The sequence below is a fragment of the Vanacampus margaritifer genome, chromosome 3, assembly GCF_051991255.1.
Source record: "Vanacampus margaritifer isolate UIUO_Vmar chromosome 3, RoL_Vmar_1.0, whole genome shotgun sequence".
NCBI lineage: Eukaryota > Metazoa > Chordata > Actinopteri > Syngnathiformes > Syngnathidae > Vanacampus > Vanacampus margaritifer.
Window position 1 is genome coordinate 23,601,872 of NC_135434.1, and position 13,485 is coordinate 23,615,356.

The window sequence follows — 13,485 nt, forward strand, 5'->3', positions numbered from 1 at the left end:
AACATATTTTTAAATTTTTATTTAAATTGACTTCCTGTTTAAACCTAATGCAGTAAATGTAGTGCATTACCACCTACCTGTGGCCTTGACACAGTACAAGATTAAGATTTAAGGTATAAAAAATAGGTGGGCGAGCAACTTTGCTTTTACTGGTCCACAATGAAAATACCAGATTACGACGAAGAAACAACTTTAATTATTCAGCCTTGACAAAGTTGCAGGAAAATATTCAAAAGAAAATCAGTCGGTGAAATGTTAGCTGAGGATACAGGCTATATTACAATGAGAATATTTTAGCTTGCAACATGGTGAAGGTCAAATGGTCTTGAAGAGATCATTAAAATGTTATCCATAGCCAAATCCTCCCCTTAATAACCATTACCGCAGCAAACAAACCCCAAATACAATACTAATAATGAAACTTAATCCAATTAATAATGAAACACAGTTTTTTTTTCTAATGAAGATAACGCTTCTCCAAAGTGCAACATGCCATCCAATCTGAATACATTTCTCTGACTGCTATGGAAGCCAACTAAATAACATTGCTGCCAAGAGACATAAAATATACACATTAAACGGAGATGGGGTACAAAATAGCACAGCACCACTCCAGATAAAAACTTATACATGCAAATCCTTAGTGGCCTTGCTTGATGATGACGTCAGACATGTCATCGACCTTCACCAGCTCCAAATTCTGTCAAGACAGAACATACAGAAAAAACATTCATGTCTGTCACATGGGAGCAGGGGCGGAGTGGCAATATTGCTCCATTTCAGGTCAACATTACCCATCGATATGTTTAAATGGACCCTAATTTCTATATAATTTCTAATACACTAATACACATTCTGACTGTATGATAACGGTGAGCCAAAAATATTGAGGTATTACGGTATTAAATTTACAGCTCTTAAAATGTCTTCTTTTTTTTTAATTTAAATATTTGGTTAAATAAAAACAGCATTTAAAATTAAGTCAAACAAAAGTGGACAATTGCCATGAGACAATTCTTTTTGTGAGGGCTAGATGAAAATTACATGCAAGAAACAGGATCTGTAGTGTGTAATACATAAACATAAATAGTTCCCCTCAAAGTGTAGGAAAGCAATCTCAAGAATGATGCAAAATTTAGGGCATATGAGTAAAACAAGACATCACAAGGTCATAAAAACAAAACAAAAAAACCCCTCACCTTTTCATTTGCAAGATGCAGCAGAGCAACAAATGCCAAAGGTATTGACAGGTTCTGGGCCATTGTGTTGGGTAGTCTGGACAAACAGTTTCAGTCTTTAGTAATATGTTTCAATTTCGCTGATTTAAGTTCACTGATTTAAGTTACAGAAGGGCAGATTGTTTACTGTATGTGTTTATTCTTTACTACTATACAAACAACATGTTAACATTAATCCATGTTATACTCCGTGAGAATTTAAGACCAATACAGACTAACTTGTGAAACGCTAAGTATTTTTCCTTCCTAAGGCATCTAAACTGTATAATAGGTCTGTTACCTTTGAAGCAATTCCTTTGTGGTCTGGCTGAAGACTTTCTCCCCACAAACCTCAGATTCCTCTGTAACCTCCACCTCCTAGATTGAAAATTATTTAAACATAACCAGTTGAACAGACATGAAAAACATTTACAGTTAGAAATCAAAGGTTTTATGCTTTGACAAATTAATGGAAAAAAGAGCTACATAATGAGGTGAACCATGGGCAATATATCAGAATGATTAACCTTGGGCTTTTCTGGGCTGTCCGTTAAAAGAGTCCACATGCTGCTCTTGAGCCTCTTCATGTCCATTTTCTTGGCTGTTTTAGCATAGTTGATCTCTATCTTGTTGACCTGCATGGAGACGTAAAACAAATTATCAACATAGTGTGTGTGTGTGTGTCCACCTGACACTTGCCTATTATTGCCTACAGTGAAATTGTAAGCAGTTGTATGCATGATAATGACGAAGAAAAAAACAAGATTTGCCATAGATCGATTCATGCATCTTTATAAGTACATCTCAATAAATTTGAATATCCTGAAAATTTCAGTAATTCAAAGTGTGCAGAAAGAAAGAAAGTGAATCTGGCTTGGAGTGATAAAGTATCACTTTAGTTGTCCTTGCATAATTTTATTTTCAACTTGTGGTATTCTCATTTCTTGTAACTAACTTTATTTTGCATTTAACACATGCCGGTAACATGGCATTTGTATTGCAACTTCTATATAAACCTGACCGTGTTCTTCGTTTCTTATTGATGTACATAGTGCTCCTAGTGCAGGGGTCTGCAACCTGCGGCTCTGGAGCCACATGTGGCTCTTTGGTCTCTTTCCTGTGGACCCCCCCCCACAAAAAAAGCCTTATAGAATTGAATATACAGGTACATATTTATTTTTATTTTAAAGTTAAAATGTTCTTTAAATGAATGAATGATAGCACGGTGGATGACTGGTTTGCACGTCCGCCTCACAGTGCACAGGACGTGAGCTTGGGTCCGGGCTTTGTCCTTCCTGGGTGGAGTTTGCATGTACTCGCCATGCCTGCGTGGGTTTTCTCCGGGTACTCCGGTTTCCTCCCAATTTCCAAAGACATGCAAGGCAGGTTAATTGAACACTAAATAGTCCCTAGGTGTGATTGTGAGTGTGGTTGGTTGTTCGTCTGTGTGTGCCCTGCGATTGGCTGGCAACCAGTTCAGGGTGTACCCCGCCCTACTGCCAGAAGCCAGCTGGGATAGGCTCTGGCACCCCTGCGACCCTTGTGAGGAATAAACGGTTTGGAGTATGGATGGATGGATGGATGGATGGATGGATGAATGATTTAGATGATTAATTTAAAAAACAACTAATAATAATAATTAAATAGTCAAAAAAATGTCAGAGTCCATTTTTAAGTTGTCAGAAAGAGAGAGACGAAAGGTGTACTTTGGTGGAAAATGCTTGATAACATACTCTGTGTGGTTCAGGTACAAGATCTTGATCGCCATAGGTCGAGATGCCTTCTAGTGAGGGAGGTGGAAAACTTTCGCCCGAAGGTTGTGTATCCTCAGAATCGGGAAACCCTTCCATGTCATCGTTACTGTCACCAGCCTGAAGAGGATGATGGGTAAAGACAGTAAATGCTAGCATTCATTTATTAATTTGTTGTAGGAAGTCAAACATTGACATGACAGCCCTAACATGTCAAGTAAATGATATCAACGCATATACGGTCACATTTCTTGCATTATCGTAAAATTTTGCTTATTGAGTGAACACTGTATAAAAGCTGCACCCAAAAAATATATAAATAAATACAATTGTATTTTTCAAACAAACTGCCACTGGTTTATAACAAGCCAACCATAACAGTGTGCTGCCCATTTCTGGTGTGCAGGCCTTAGTCTGGCAGTGTCAGTAGTGTGACACAGGTAGAGGTGATTAAAAGCAAAACTTACGGCAGGACAAAAGTTGGCTGTATCGTTGGGATTGTTGTAGTCATAGTCGCCAATGCCTTCTCTTAGCTCTCCGGACAGCCTCTTCTGCGCTTCTTGACATAACTACAATGAAGTAAAAAGAAATCCACTCAGTACACATACAGTACACGTCCACTTGTACTTAGTGAATATAAAGATAATTGGTGTTGGCTGACACATGCAGTGTAGCCTCACCGACATGGAGGGTATAAGGCTGAGTTGGGAGAGAGTTCCTGGGGGAAACTGAAAGTCGGCTGGGAGAGTTGTTTTCTTGTTGCTGGAACTGAGGGCAGACTTACTGATAGTGGTTGCAGCCTACAAAGGGAAGATAATGTCGGATTCACTTTGCACTCATTGTAGTTGAAGGAAAAAACTATTTGCAATGTTGAACACTGTAATGTGCTGCAAAACCTACATACACACATACAGACACCAGGCCAAATGTGAACAGTTTCAATCAATTGCAATTCAGGTCAACAAAGGCCCGATTCGTGGACATGTCTGAAAGATTATCTTGACTGATTATCTGTGGTATGGGGTGTGTCAAAAGTGATTTCTCTTCCAAGATATATTCAGAAAATGGTCAGGTACACGACCATCTATTCTCATCTAAACTGTGAAGTATGGTTCGGGGCTCATTTGCTACCTCAGGGCCTGCAAGCATTGCTATAATCAAGAGAAGAATTAAATGCCAAATTCATCAAGGCATTTTGCAGGAGAGCTAAAAACTATCTACCTGCCAACGGACAAGTGACTGACTGTGGTGCACGCCTGATCTGCAATTATAAAAAATGTTTGGTTGAGGTGTTGTTGACCAGTTAATAAATGGAAAGGTTCAGATACTTTTTCATGTTGTGTTCAGTAAAAACATGGAAACATAATTATTTCCCGAGTATTCATTTAAGAAAACTGTGCCTATTGAGGAAGTGACACATTTATGCAGAAATTCAGTTCTAAAGGGATCACACATCCTTTCTCTTACAAATCTGTAACTGTTTATGTGATCAGCTCAGCTATGGGGGTTTGCATTTTATAAGTGATAATAGGGATAAACTTAATTTATAGCATTTAAGCATACTGCATTTTCTTGTTTAACTCACAGTCAGATGATGAGACAAATAGTAACTTTTGACAGTGAACATTTGCAATAAAGATACTACAATAAAATAAAGAAAACAGTTACTCTTGTGGTACGCAAGTAGGTATCAAAGTTGACATCGGCGCTGAAATCTATTTCAAAGGCCTTTTTCGGCTTCTTTTTCCGTGTCTCCTTGTCAGGCAAATGGTCCACTGATAGGGGAAAAATGAAATGATGTAGTTAGTCTGTGTTGCAAACAAATCTGTTATCCATAAAAGTAACACACTCTTGTAATAATGAGATCTATGATAATAGAAATTATGAACTTGTTGACAAACATGCAAAAATAAAAGATTGTCTTATATTGTTATGATATATATATATTTTTTATCCATGCAGTTGCAATCCACCAGTAAGAATAGATTGTGGCCAACCAAGCCATTTTATCTTAAAGGACAAATTTATAATAGATGGCTTTATCAGAGATTTATTGAGGGGGTGCATGTTATGGTAAGATTATGGGGACAATTCTATTTTCTGCTCATTTCAAATGACAGAACTTACACTTGTGTTTGGGCTTGAACTGCCAGTAGCCTGGTCCAGCCCATGTGGCCATTGTCCTTGGGCTAAAGTACGAATATTCCCTGGTCTGAGAGGACAGCTGCAGACACATCGTGGTGATATCTCCCTCTCCAATTGGGATCACATCACTAGAACACCACAGAAAGTGAGAAAAACTTTTTTTTCATAAAATAAATTTGAATAAATGACCTACAGTACTTACAACTTGTGGCATTTACAAAATTCTGCAAGCATCAACATTATATGGAGTCAGGGCTGGACTGGCACAAAATAAATAAATAAATCAACCCTGGCATTTTGACTTATGTCCACTGACCCGTCCCGACTCCTGCTGACCATACCTGTTTAACACATTGTTCTGCCACTGATATTGACTGATGTTGGCTCAGTTTGCGGTCTATACAGGTAGTCTTTAACTTACGAACACGATAGGTTCTGAGAGGTTGTTTGTAAGTCAAATTTGTTTGTAAATCAAATCACATTAAGTTTTTTATCAAATTATTTTTTTAAATAAAATAATAAAAATATGTAAAAATAATAATAAATTATATAACTTATATATACTTTCTATCGAGTGCATAAATTAAATTTAAAAAGACAATACATTAAATTGCATCATCCACCCATTATCTGAACCACTTTTCCTCACAGTACATTACATTTTTACACAGTACAATGCAATAAAAACAAAAAAATAAATAAATATGCTTAACTGTACATAGATGGTGGAGGAGTTATTGAGTTGAGTTCATGTGAGGCTGAAGTGGAATGCATTACGTATGGGGTAGATGCCTTGGACTTCTGACTTCTGGGTTTTACACATCAGTGCCGTTTCCGGCCACTATTCATCAGCGGGAGGGCGTCTCGGCTATCCGAAAGGCTTCGGACACTGAGACAGACACTAAACACTCGCAGCCTCGCACCCGTCGATGGGAACGCGCAACCGGGGGGCACAAAGGCCGAAGCGCAACGTCGCAAACCGGAAACGGAAACAAAGTTGATGGGTGAAAACCCGGAAGTCTCGCCTCCTCCGTGGCATATAGTTCATTGGGTGTAACTGTCTCAGGAATCTATTTTGCCAACTGTCCCTGAAGTGCACATGAATTGTGATTGGTGCGTATGACGAGTCAAGATGGCGACCGCCGAGCCAGATTAAATTGATTTCCAAGCTGAAGAGATATTGTACATTTTGTTACTATGCCGATAAAAAAAGACGACTGAGGGCTGCTTTTCATGAATGTCCTCCAGGAGAGCCTCTGAAATTTACTCACAGTGTGGCACCAATATCGAGTGTATGAAGAGTGCGTGCACCGTGGCCGGCCATTGGCCGTGGCTCCAGGCTGTGCCGTTTATTGACGGACAGAGAGGTAGTTGAAATGCGCAAATGGCGCGGTGCTGCTTGGCGAATATGTGGCAGAGAGGGGAGCTACAGTACAATAGTGTACCATAATGTATGATGTGGCGCACACTTAAATATTAACTTGCATGCAAATTACAGCTTTTATAGACATCAGTCAGCCTTTGTTCGTATCTGTGAATGTTCGTAACTTGGATGTTCGTAACTAGAGGACTACCTATTCAAAATGGATTATTGGGCTAGTCCCTCTAAATTGCGGGCCAGTCTCTTGGGGTAAAATGGAGGAAAATAACTTAAAAAGCACTGCATCTGCCCCACAAAATGCCCACCGGGCATCTGGCCTGTATGCTAGATGGCCAGTCCAGCCCTGCATGGAGTAGAAGACAGAAATGTTTGCTTGTTGTTCTCACCGTCCTCTCCCAGAGCCCGAGGCCTCACAACCCTCTTTTTGTTCCTTTAGCCGCTCCTCACAGTCATCCATCCCCTCCTCGTAGTCTGCATCAAATTCAGGGTAATCTTCTTCATCAGCTTCGGGCTCAGGCTCAGCATTGACGTCAAAAACATGTTCACCCTGCTTCATTTTTTCCAAAAGTTGGTTCATTGTCTGAAAGAGGACAAATGCCACAGCTGCTTGAATCAAGTCTGCAGGTTGATATGTTAACTTCCCCTCCAAAAGTATTGGGATAGATCTGTTTGTTTGTAGCTAAACTGATAATTTTAGGGGGGGGGGGGAGTATTAAATTGTGCACTTTCGAAGCATTACTGCCCACTACAGGTGTGTTATATGACACCGAAGTCTCAAAACTGCTGCAACATTTGGCTTACATATTGTATGCCGATTGCCCAATCAAGATGTATGTCAAACTCAAGACCCGGGACTCCGGATTCGGCCTTCCAAATCACTTTATGTAGCCCAGTGAAGCTTGCTACATTTTCCCTTGACTTCTCTTCAAAAACAGCCATAAAAATGACAAGCATCTAAGATGTAGGTGATTATTAGGGTTCCCACACGGAACATAGAGGCAAAAAGTCTTTAACGAATACTGAGAATCTCCTACATCGATCCAGTCACCAATGAGGAGGTCCTTCGGTGTCTAAACACTAGGGCTGGTTATTGCCAACAACCTCATGAAACGATACGATACATGTATATCCCAATATTCTAGGTGATACATACACATATCCCAATATTTTACATGAATTCACTTGTATTTTTAGAGTAACAGTCATATTTATACCTAAATGATATGTCCATTATGCTGGATGGCAAATATGTTTTTGTTAGCAGCTCTTCTGGTTTACCAGCAAGCGGCATGCCTGGTCTAAATGTGCACACTGCAGCGCAAGGAGCAGCTTTCACAGACACACTGGGAAAATCTATGAATAGGCACTAGCCGATATGAGTAAAAATATCAATGTATTAAAATTACAGCTCTAAAAATGTGCTCATTTGAAATATTTGGGGAAATAAAGCATTTTTTAATGTAACACATTCTATTTTGTTTTTAAACAAAATATAGAAGAATTGGTACATTTAGAAGCATGTACCATGTTGAGTTTCTAAATAAATAAATGTCTATTCTTCCTGTTTAAATTTTTCTTAGCAAGACACAGTATCCAATCAGTGATGGGCTACAGTGTTTCCCACACCATGTTAATACTTGGGTGGGCCACCCAAGTAAACTGGCTACCACCCAAGAAGTTTTCAAGAAAATTTATTATTATTATTTTTTAATGTGTCGCGACCGGATATACTGCATGTAATGTTAGTTTGCCATCACTTTGCAGATCGTGACGCTAGAAGAGACGTAGTAAAAGGACTGTGACTTAAAATCCTGTGACATTATATTTGAAAAGAAAAAATATTAGATCAGCAGAAGGATTGCAGGAAATAGAGCACAAAGCAGTCTGAGAAAAATCTTTTTGCATAATTTCCAGCAAGTCAGGTCAAAACAGGCATCATGGACACTGTCCGAGATCATGAAAACTGGCGTCAACACACAAAATGTTCATAGTTGAACTAAGCCTGAATTAGGTGACACACTAGAAGAAGATGTAAAGTGTGACAGGGTGATTAGTATCACAGATCACCACTGAAGTGGACACTTGGAGACTCCCTTAATTCTGTAACATTTGGTAAACTCTGCGTTTTGCCTTATAAAATGCCCATTCTCAGTTTAACATTTGTTTGAAATGCAAAATGAGAATTTTGACTTACAAACTGTGATACAAAAATGCTAACTTCAAACCTTGCTGACGTACTGTTACTGTTTGCAAGTACACATTTGTGTTTTTTGTTATAACCTCCACATGAGGGCAAACGTGACCCACGATAAAATCAAATACCCCTGGTAAATGTTCAGGGTGGCATATCCAGTATGTGCCCAATTTTCCCTGAGAAATTGTAAGAGAATCTCATGTGTAAAACTTTCTTAGGTCACCCAAAGTTTTTCAACAGAATTCAAAAACTCTTTTCTAGTGAAGCCATTTTTTCCCCGACGCTTATTTGGGGATACTGTACTCTATTGTCATGGAGAAAGGTACCGGTACATTTTCACTGGACATCTTTCTAGAATATGCTATTACCGTGATATTACTCGCTCTATTCAAATGTTCTATTTCTGTTAGCACAATCTAACCCAACCCAACTAACAACTTATCTGCCTTTATAACGGGTGGATCCTGGCAATATTCTTAAGATGGTAAAATCACACATTTTTAATATGAGGAATAAAACTAAGCTCAGAGTCACAATATGATGCCCAAGTTTTTCACACATTGTGAGGGTTTAAAATCTTGTAGTTTTGGTAAAAGTTTCTCTCTCTGACCTTGAGGACCGATGACTAAAACCTCTGTTTTGTCCTCCTGGTTGAGCAGCAGGAAATTGGGGTGTATTCAGACCAGAAAAGTCCCTAAAGTCCGCTTATTTGTGCAGATCTAAATATATCCTAAAATACAATGTAAACGATAGGGCTGGATTTATAAAAAATTATATATCGATATCGAATTGATATTCCTTAGCCAAATATCGATACATAAAACCATGAATCAATACTTTAAATACGCGGTTCGATGCTGCGTTCAAGACCACTCAGAAATGACGGTCACACTTGGCGGAGAAAAACGAAGTTTGGCAAGCCCCCCCCCCCCCGAATCAAAGTCAAAAGCTGGAAATCCAGCATGGCGTCGGAATACTTTGAGCCCTGTTGATGTCAACAATATCATTATGGTTGTAGTTAGCAGTGGGCTTGAGCTTCACTGCAAATTGCAAATACAATGGCCTTATAGCCAATGATTATGTATGCAAATCCAACTATTGTCTGACCTGTTCAGGGTTCCAACTTGTGAATGAGAAGTCCTGCAGAGAGGGGCAGATGTTACTTTTCTCCTGAGACCGCTGCAGTCCAGCTGTCAGAATCACATAGACATATGGTTTGAACCACAGGGTTCTCAACATTTTAAAGGTATCAAATACAGTACATACCATACATGAATAGCATAGATACACTTTGGGTACAAGGTAGTTCTTTTTTTTTCTCTCTTACCCATGAACGGGGATGCAGGGACCAACATAGCAGGTGGGGGTGAGTAGGAGGATGTAGACTTCAGAAGGGTCATGTGGGATGGAAAGAGCAGCTCACATCGACTGTTTTCACTGAAGAGAACAGGAAGGAAGACCCCAGCTGTGCTACTCTCATCAAAGGATGATGCCATGTGATGAAACATGGGGTCTACCTGGAGGAAAACAACAGCCGAGGCAAAAAACTTTAACGGTTATGATGCAAAGAACGTCAAGGCTAATTTAGAAAACTTGTTGGTAGTTCAGTGATTCTTGACCGAAACAAAAACTGATTTTTTCATTAATTTGAAACGATCAAGTAAGCAGACAATATTTCCTCGCTGATCTTAGACTGTGTTGCTCAAAAACATGCATAATGGTATTAGAGCTAAACAATGTCTTGCTCGAAAAACAGTACCAGATTATAAATTGTCGAGCTACAAAAAAGTGAATGTACTAGTGGTAAGAAAAAAATTAATTGTTATGTAGGAATCCCTAAAGGGTTAGTTTATTGGGAAATACAGGGTGATCCACAAAGAATGCGCCAAAATCGTCACACAATATTTCAAAAATGAAAAACTCTCGCTTGGACACATCTTGTACATGCCATCAAGGTGTTATTTCATGTTTTACAACTTACAAGTGCTCAATGTAGCTACCACCGGCAGCACAGACAACATTAAGCTGATAAGGGAGGAATAGGGGAATGGAAGGAATTCTCATATTGGCTTGATATTGTCCGTGCTGACGGTGGTGGCTACATTTAGCACTTGTAAAAGATGAAAAACTTGAAGGTATGTACAACACGTGTCCAACCTTGAGATTTCTTTTCATATTGTTTTCCATCTTTTAAATATTGCTTGATGATTTTGGCGTCACCCTGTATATTATAAGAGTGCAGACATCCAGCAATGTGAGTAATTTCCGAGCTGTCATGTTAATTTTTTTCTTTTCTTTTTTGAACCCAAATGTGTTACCACTACAATTCTTTTGTTGTGTTTACAAGTATTTTTTATTATGTGCCTAAATAAATGAAATTAGATAAATTAACATTGCACTACAACTCTGCTATAATGATAAGTAACAATTTATTGCCACAATCAAAGTGTTTGTCGTGTAGGTTGGCGTGTGTTAACGGCATCAATGTGTGTATTGTTCTGTACCGATAATAACTTAAAAACAGATTTAATTAATAAAGACCTGCAGATGTCAAGTGAAATCTCCTGTTGTGAATGTTATCTGAGCATGACAGCAGATACCGTAGAAATGAGACAGTACCTCACATTTCCTCTCAGACTCAGCACTATTCAAGTTGCTCGGGTTCTGCTCCACGGTGTTCTTTGGGGGTCTCCTCTTCTTTGGCTGCTTGGTAGTTACATCAGCATCTTCATTTTGCTGTTCCTCTTTTAGTCCATTGTCAACAGTTACACACATAAACCAATCAAAAGATTTACATTTTAAAATATGAGAAAAATCATACACGGGGAAAATCACAAGTCGACAGACAGTTATGGGAGTAGTAATTTAAAAACAACATTCAATCACAGCAATGAGGCTCTGACCTTCTCCGGGTTTGGTTTCAGCCCCAAGGCCACCAAGTACTCTGTAGGCATCAGCATGAACTGCATCTACCCGGACAGCATAGATCTTGGTACTTGCATCCAGTGTGCCAGCTGCTACCTGTACGCGTTAACACACAAAAAACGACAAGAGTGCCAGCGTGTCATACTGTACTTCTTTACAAAAGATGGGCACAATAAAATGAATAGAACTCTGCAAAAATATGTGTAATTGCTTAATCGTAGTGATGGGTCTTGCAATACCGATGCGTATGTGGCATGTGATGATCTCACAAAGCAAGGGAAAAAAAAGAAAAAAGAAAAGAAAACAAACCTAGTGATATTCAAATGAAACCAATACCTGGAAGCTTGGTTTGGGCTTCCTGAATCACACAGCTTCAAAAAAGCGCTTCGGAGCTTGTAACATTTTGCAATTATCACGTGACCGATGACATTCGAAAATTCATATGTCAGAGCGCGTATTGACGGCCTGATCGCTTTGGTGGCTGCTGGCCCGCGAAATCACGAACTGGAATGCGTTCCTTTGACAAAGAGAACCTCCCATTAAGTTCAAATTCAATGTTGATCGTCCTCTGGGTGATGAAGTGGTACCGTCCTCCGGCGCAGGTGGCATCGGTTCAATTCCCTCCCCGGGAGATCTTGTTTGTGTGAGTGAGTCAGGGAAAAAACTTTTGGTTCTCTATTCAAAGCTACTTATATTAAATGTATAATATTACGTGTCTCATTTAAATATTTACACAATACTAAGCATAGTGAAATGTAATTAATAATATTGCTTGTAATCTTTTGCCTCTTTTTAACTAAGTAGATCTGGTGCTTTTTTTTTATTACAATGAATGACGCATATTTTCAAAGCTGCAAAATTAGAGAGTGTGAAGAGTCGCCACATAAAACTTTCGATTGTGGAAGTTTTTTTAAAATACAAACTTCGAAATAAATGCATCCATGGTTTGTGTCCTTTTACATACACACGTCAATCATATTTTATTTTATTTTTATTAGCACAGACTTCTGTGAATAATACATGCTCTTTATCTGATTTATTTGGACTTCAACAGTATGAGTGATTGTTTCACATTTCAAAGACATAGGTTGCTTTTACTTCATTCTTCCACTAGATGTCCCATATGTTGCGTTCACTGAAGCACCAAAGCCGCAAATCTTATTTGGCACAATTTGAAAGAAAGCCTCAAAGTTTCACAAAGCCTCACCCGCACATTTCTAAAAAAAAATAAAATAAATAAATATTATATATACATACTGTATATATATATTGAGAAAAAAATATATGATAATATGCAAACTGCAGGTGTCCATTGTATTTAATCTTTAAAGGAGAAGTCCCCCAAAAAAATATTTACAATAATATGTTCTATGTGCCCTCAAAAGTCTAAACACGGCATTCTGATTAATATTGCATTTGTGGAAAATGAGTTAAACGGCAACATCCACCTGTTTTTATCCATCTCAGTGGGTGGCCATTTTGCCCCATGTTGTCAACGGAAAATGACATCACAGTTGCTCAGGGCTCAGGTAGCGACCAATCACGACTCAGCTCCAGAAAACAGGAGAGGCATGATTAGTTGGTACCTGAGCCCTAAGCAACTATGTCATTTTCAGTTGACAATAAGTGATAAAATGGATGCCCAGAGATGGATAAAAACAGGTGGATTTTGTCGCTTAACTCATATTCCGCAAACACGATATTATATAACAGAATACCGTGTTTAGACTGGGCTGCATAGATTGTATTATTGTAAAGTTTGCTTGTTTAAGCAATATACCATGTAAACATTTTAATACAATTCTTCATTCAACTTATATAGTCTGTGCAATACATTCTAATTGAATCTTTATTTAGGTAAATTCCCCCCCT

The 13,485-nt window shown here is 38.7% G+C and overlaps 1 protein-coding gene across 2 annotated transcripts in view; it reads right to left on the bottom strand.

Annotated features, from left to right (window-relative positions):
- Positions 1-173: 173 nt before the first annotated feature.
- ncaph (non-SMC condensin I complex, subunit H) overlaps positions 174-13,485 on the bottom strand; it is a 20,092-nt gene continuing 6,780 nt past the window's right edge. The window contains exons 5-18 of one of the 2 annotated variants that reach the window (XM_077561588.1): positions 11,592-11,709; positions 11,308-11,432; positions 10,016-10,205; positions 9,796-9,878; positions 6,881-7,074; positions 5,096-5,241; positions 4,637-4,743; positions 3,649-3,768; positions 3,436-3,537; positions 2,951-3,088; positions 1,745-1,852; positions 1,519-1,595; positions 1,200-1,275; positions 174-700 (exon numbers count right to left, since the gene is read on the bottom strand). In XM_077561588.1, the coding sequence (XP_077417714.1) occupies positions 641-700; positions 1,200-1,275; positions 1,519-1,595; positions 1,745-1,852; positions 2,951-3,088; positions 3,436-3,537; positions 3,649-3,768; positions 4,637-4,743; positions 5,096-5,241; positions 6,881-7,074; positions 9,796-9,878; positions 10,016-10,205; positions 11,308-11,432; positions 11,592-11,709 (1,644 nt within the window). In that variant the 3' untranslated portion in view covers positions 174-640. The remainder of the gene's footprint in view (positions 701-1,199; positions 1,276-1,518; positions 1,596-1,744; positions 1,853-2,950; positions 3,089-3,435; positions 3,538-3,648; positions 3,769-4,636; positions 4,744-5,095; positions 5,242-6,880; positions 7,075-9,795; positions 9,879-10,015; positions 10,206-11,307; positions 11,433-11,591; positions 11,710-13,485) is intronic. The other variant, XM_077561589.1, reaches the window with a different exon arrangement.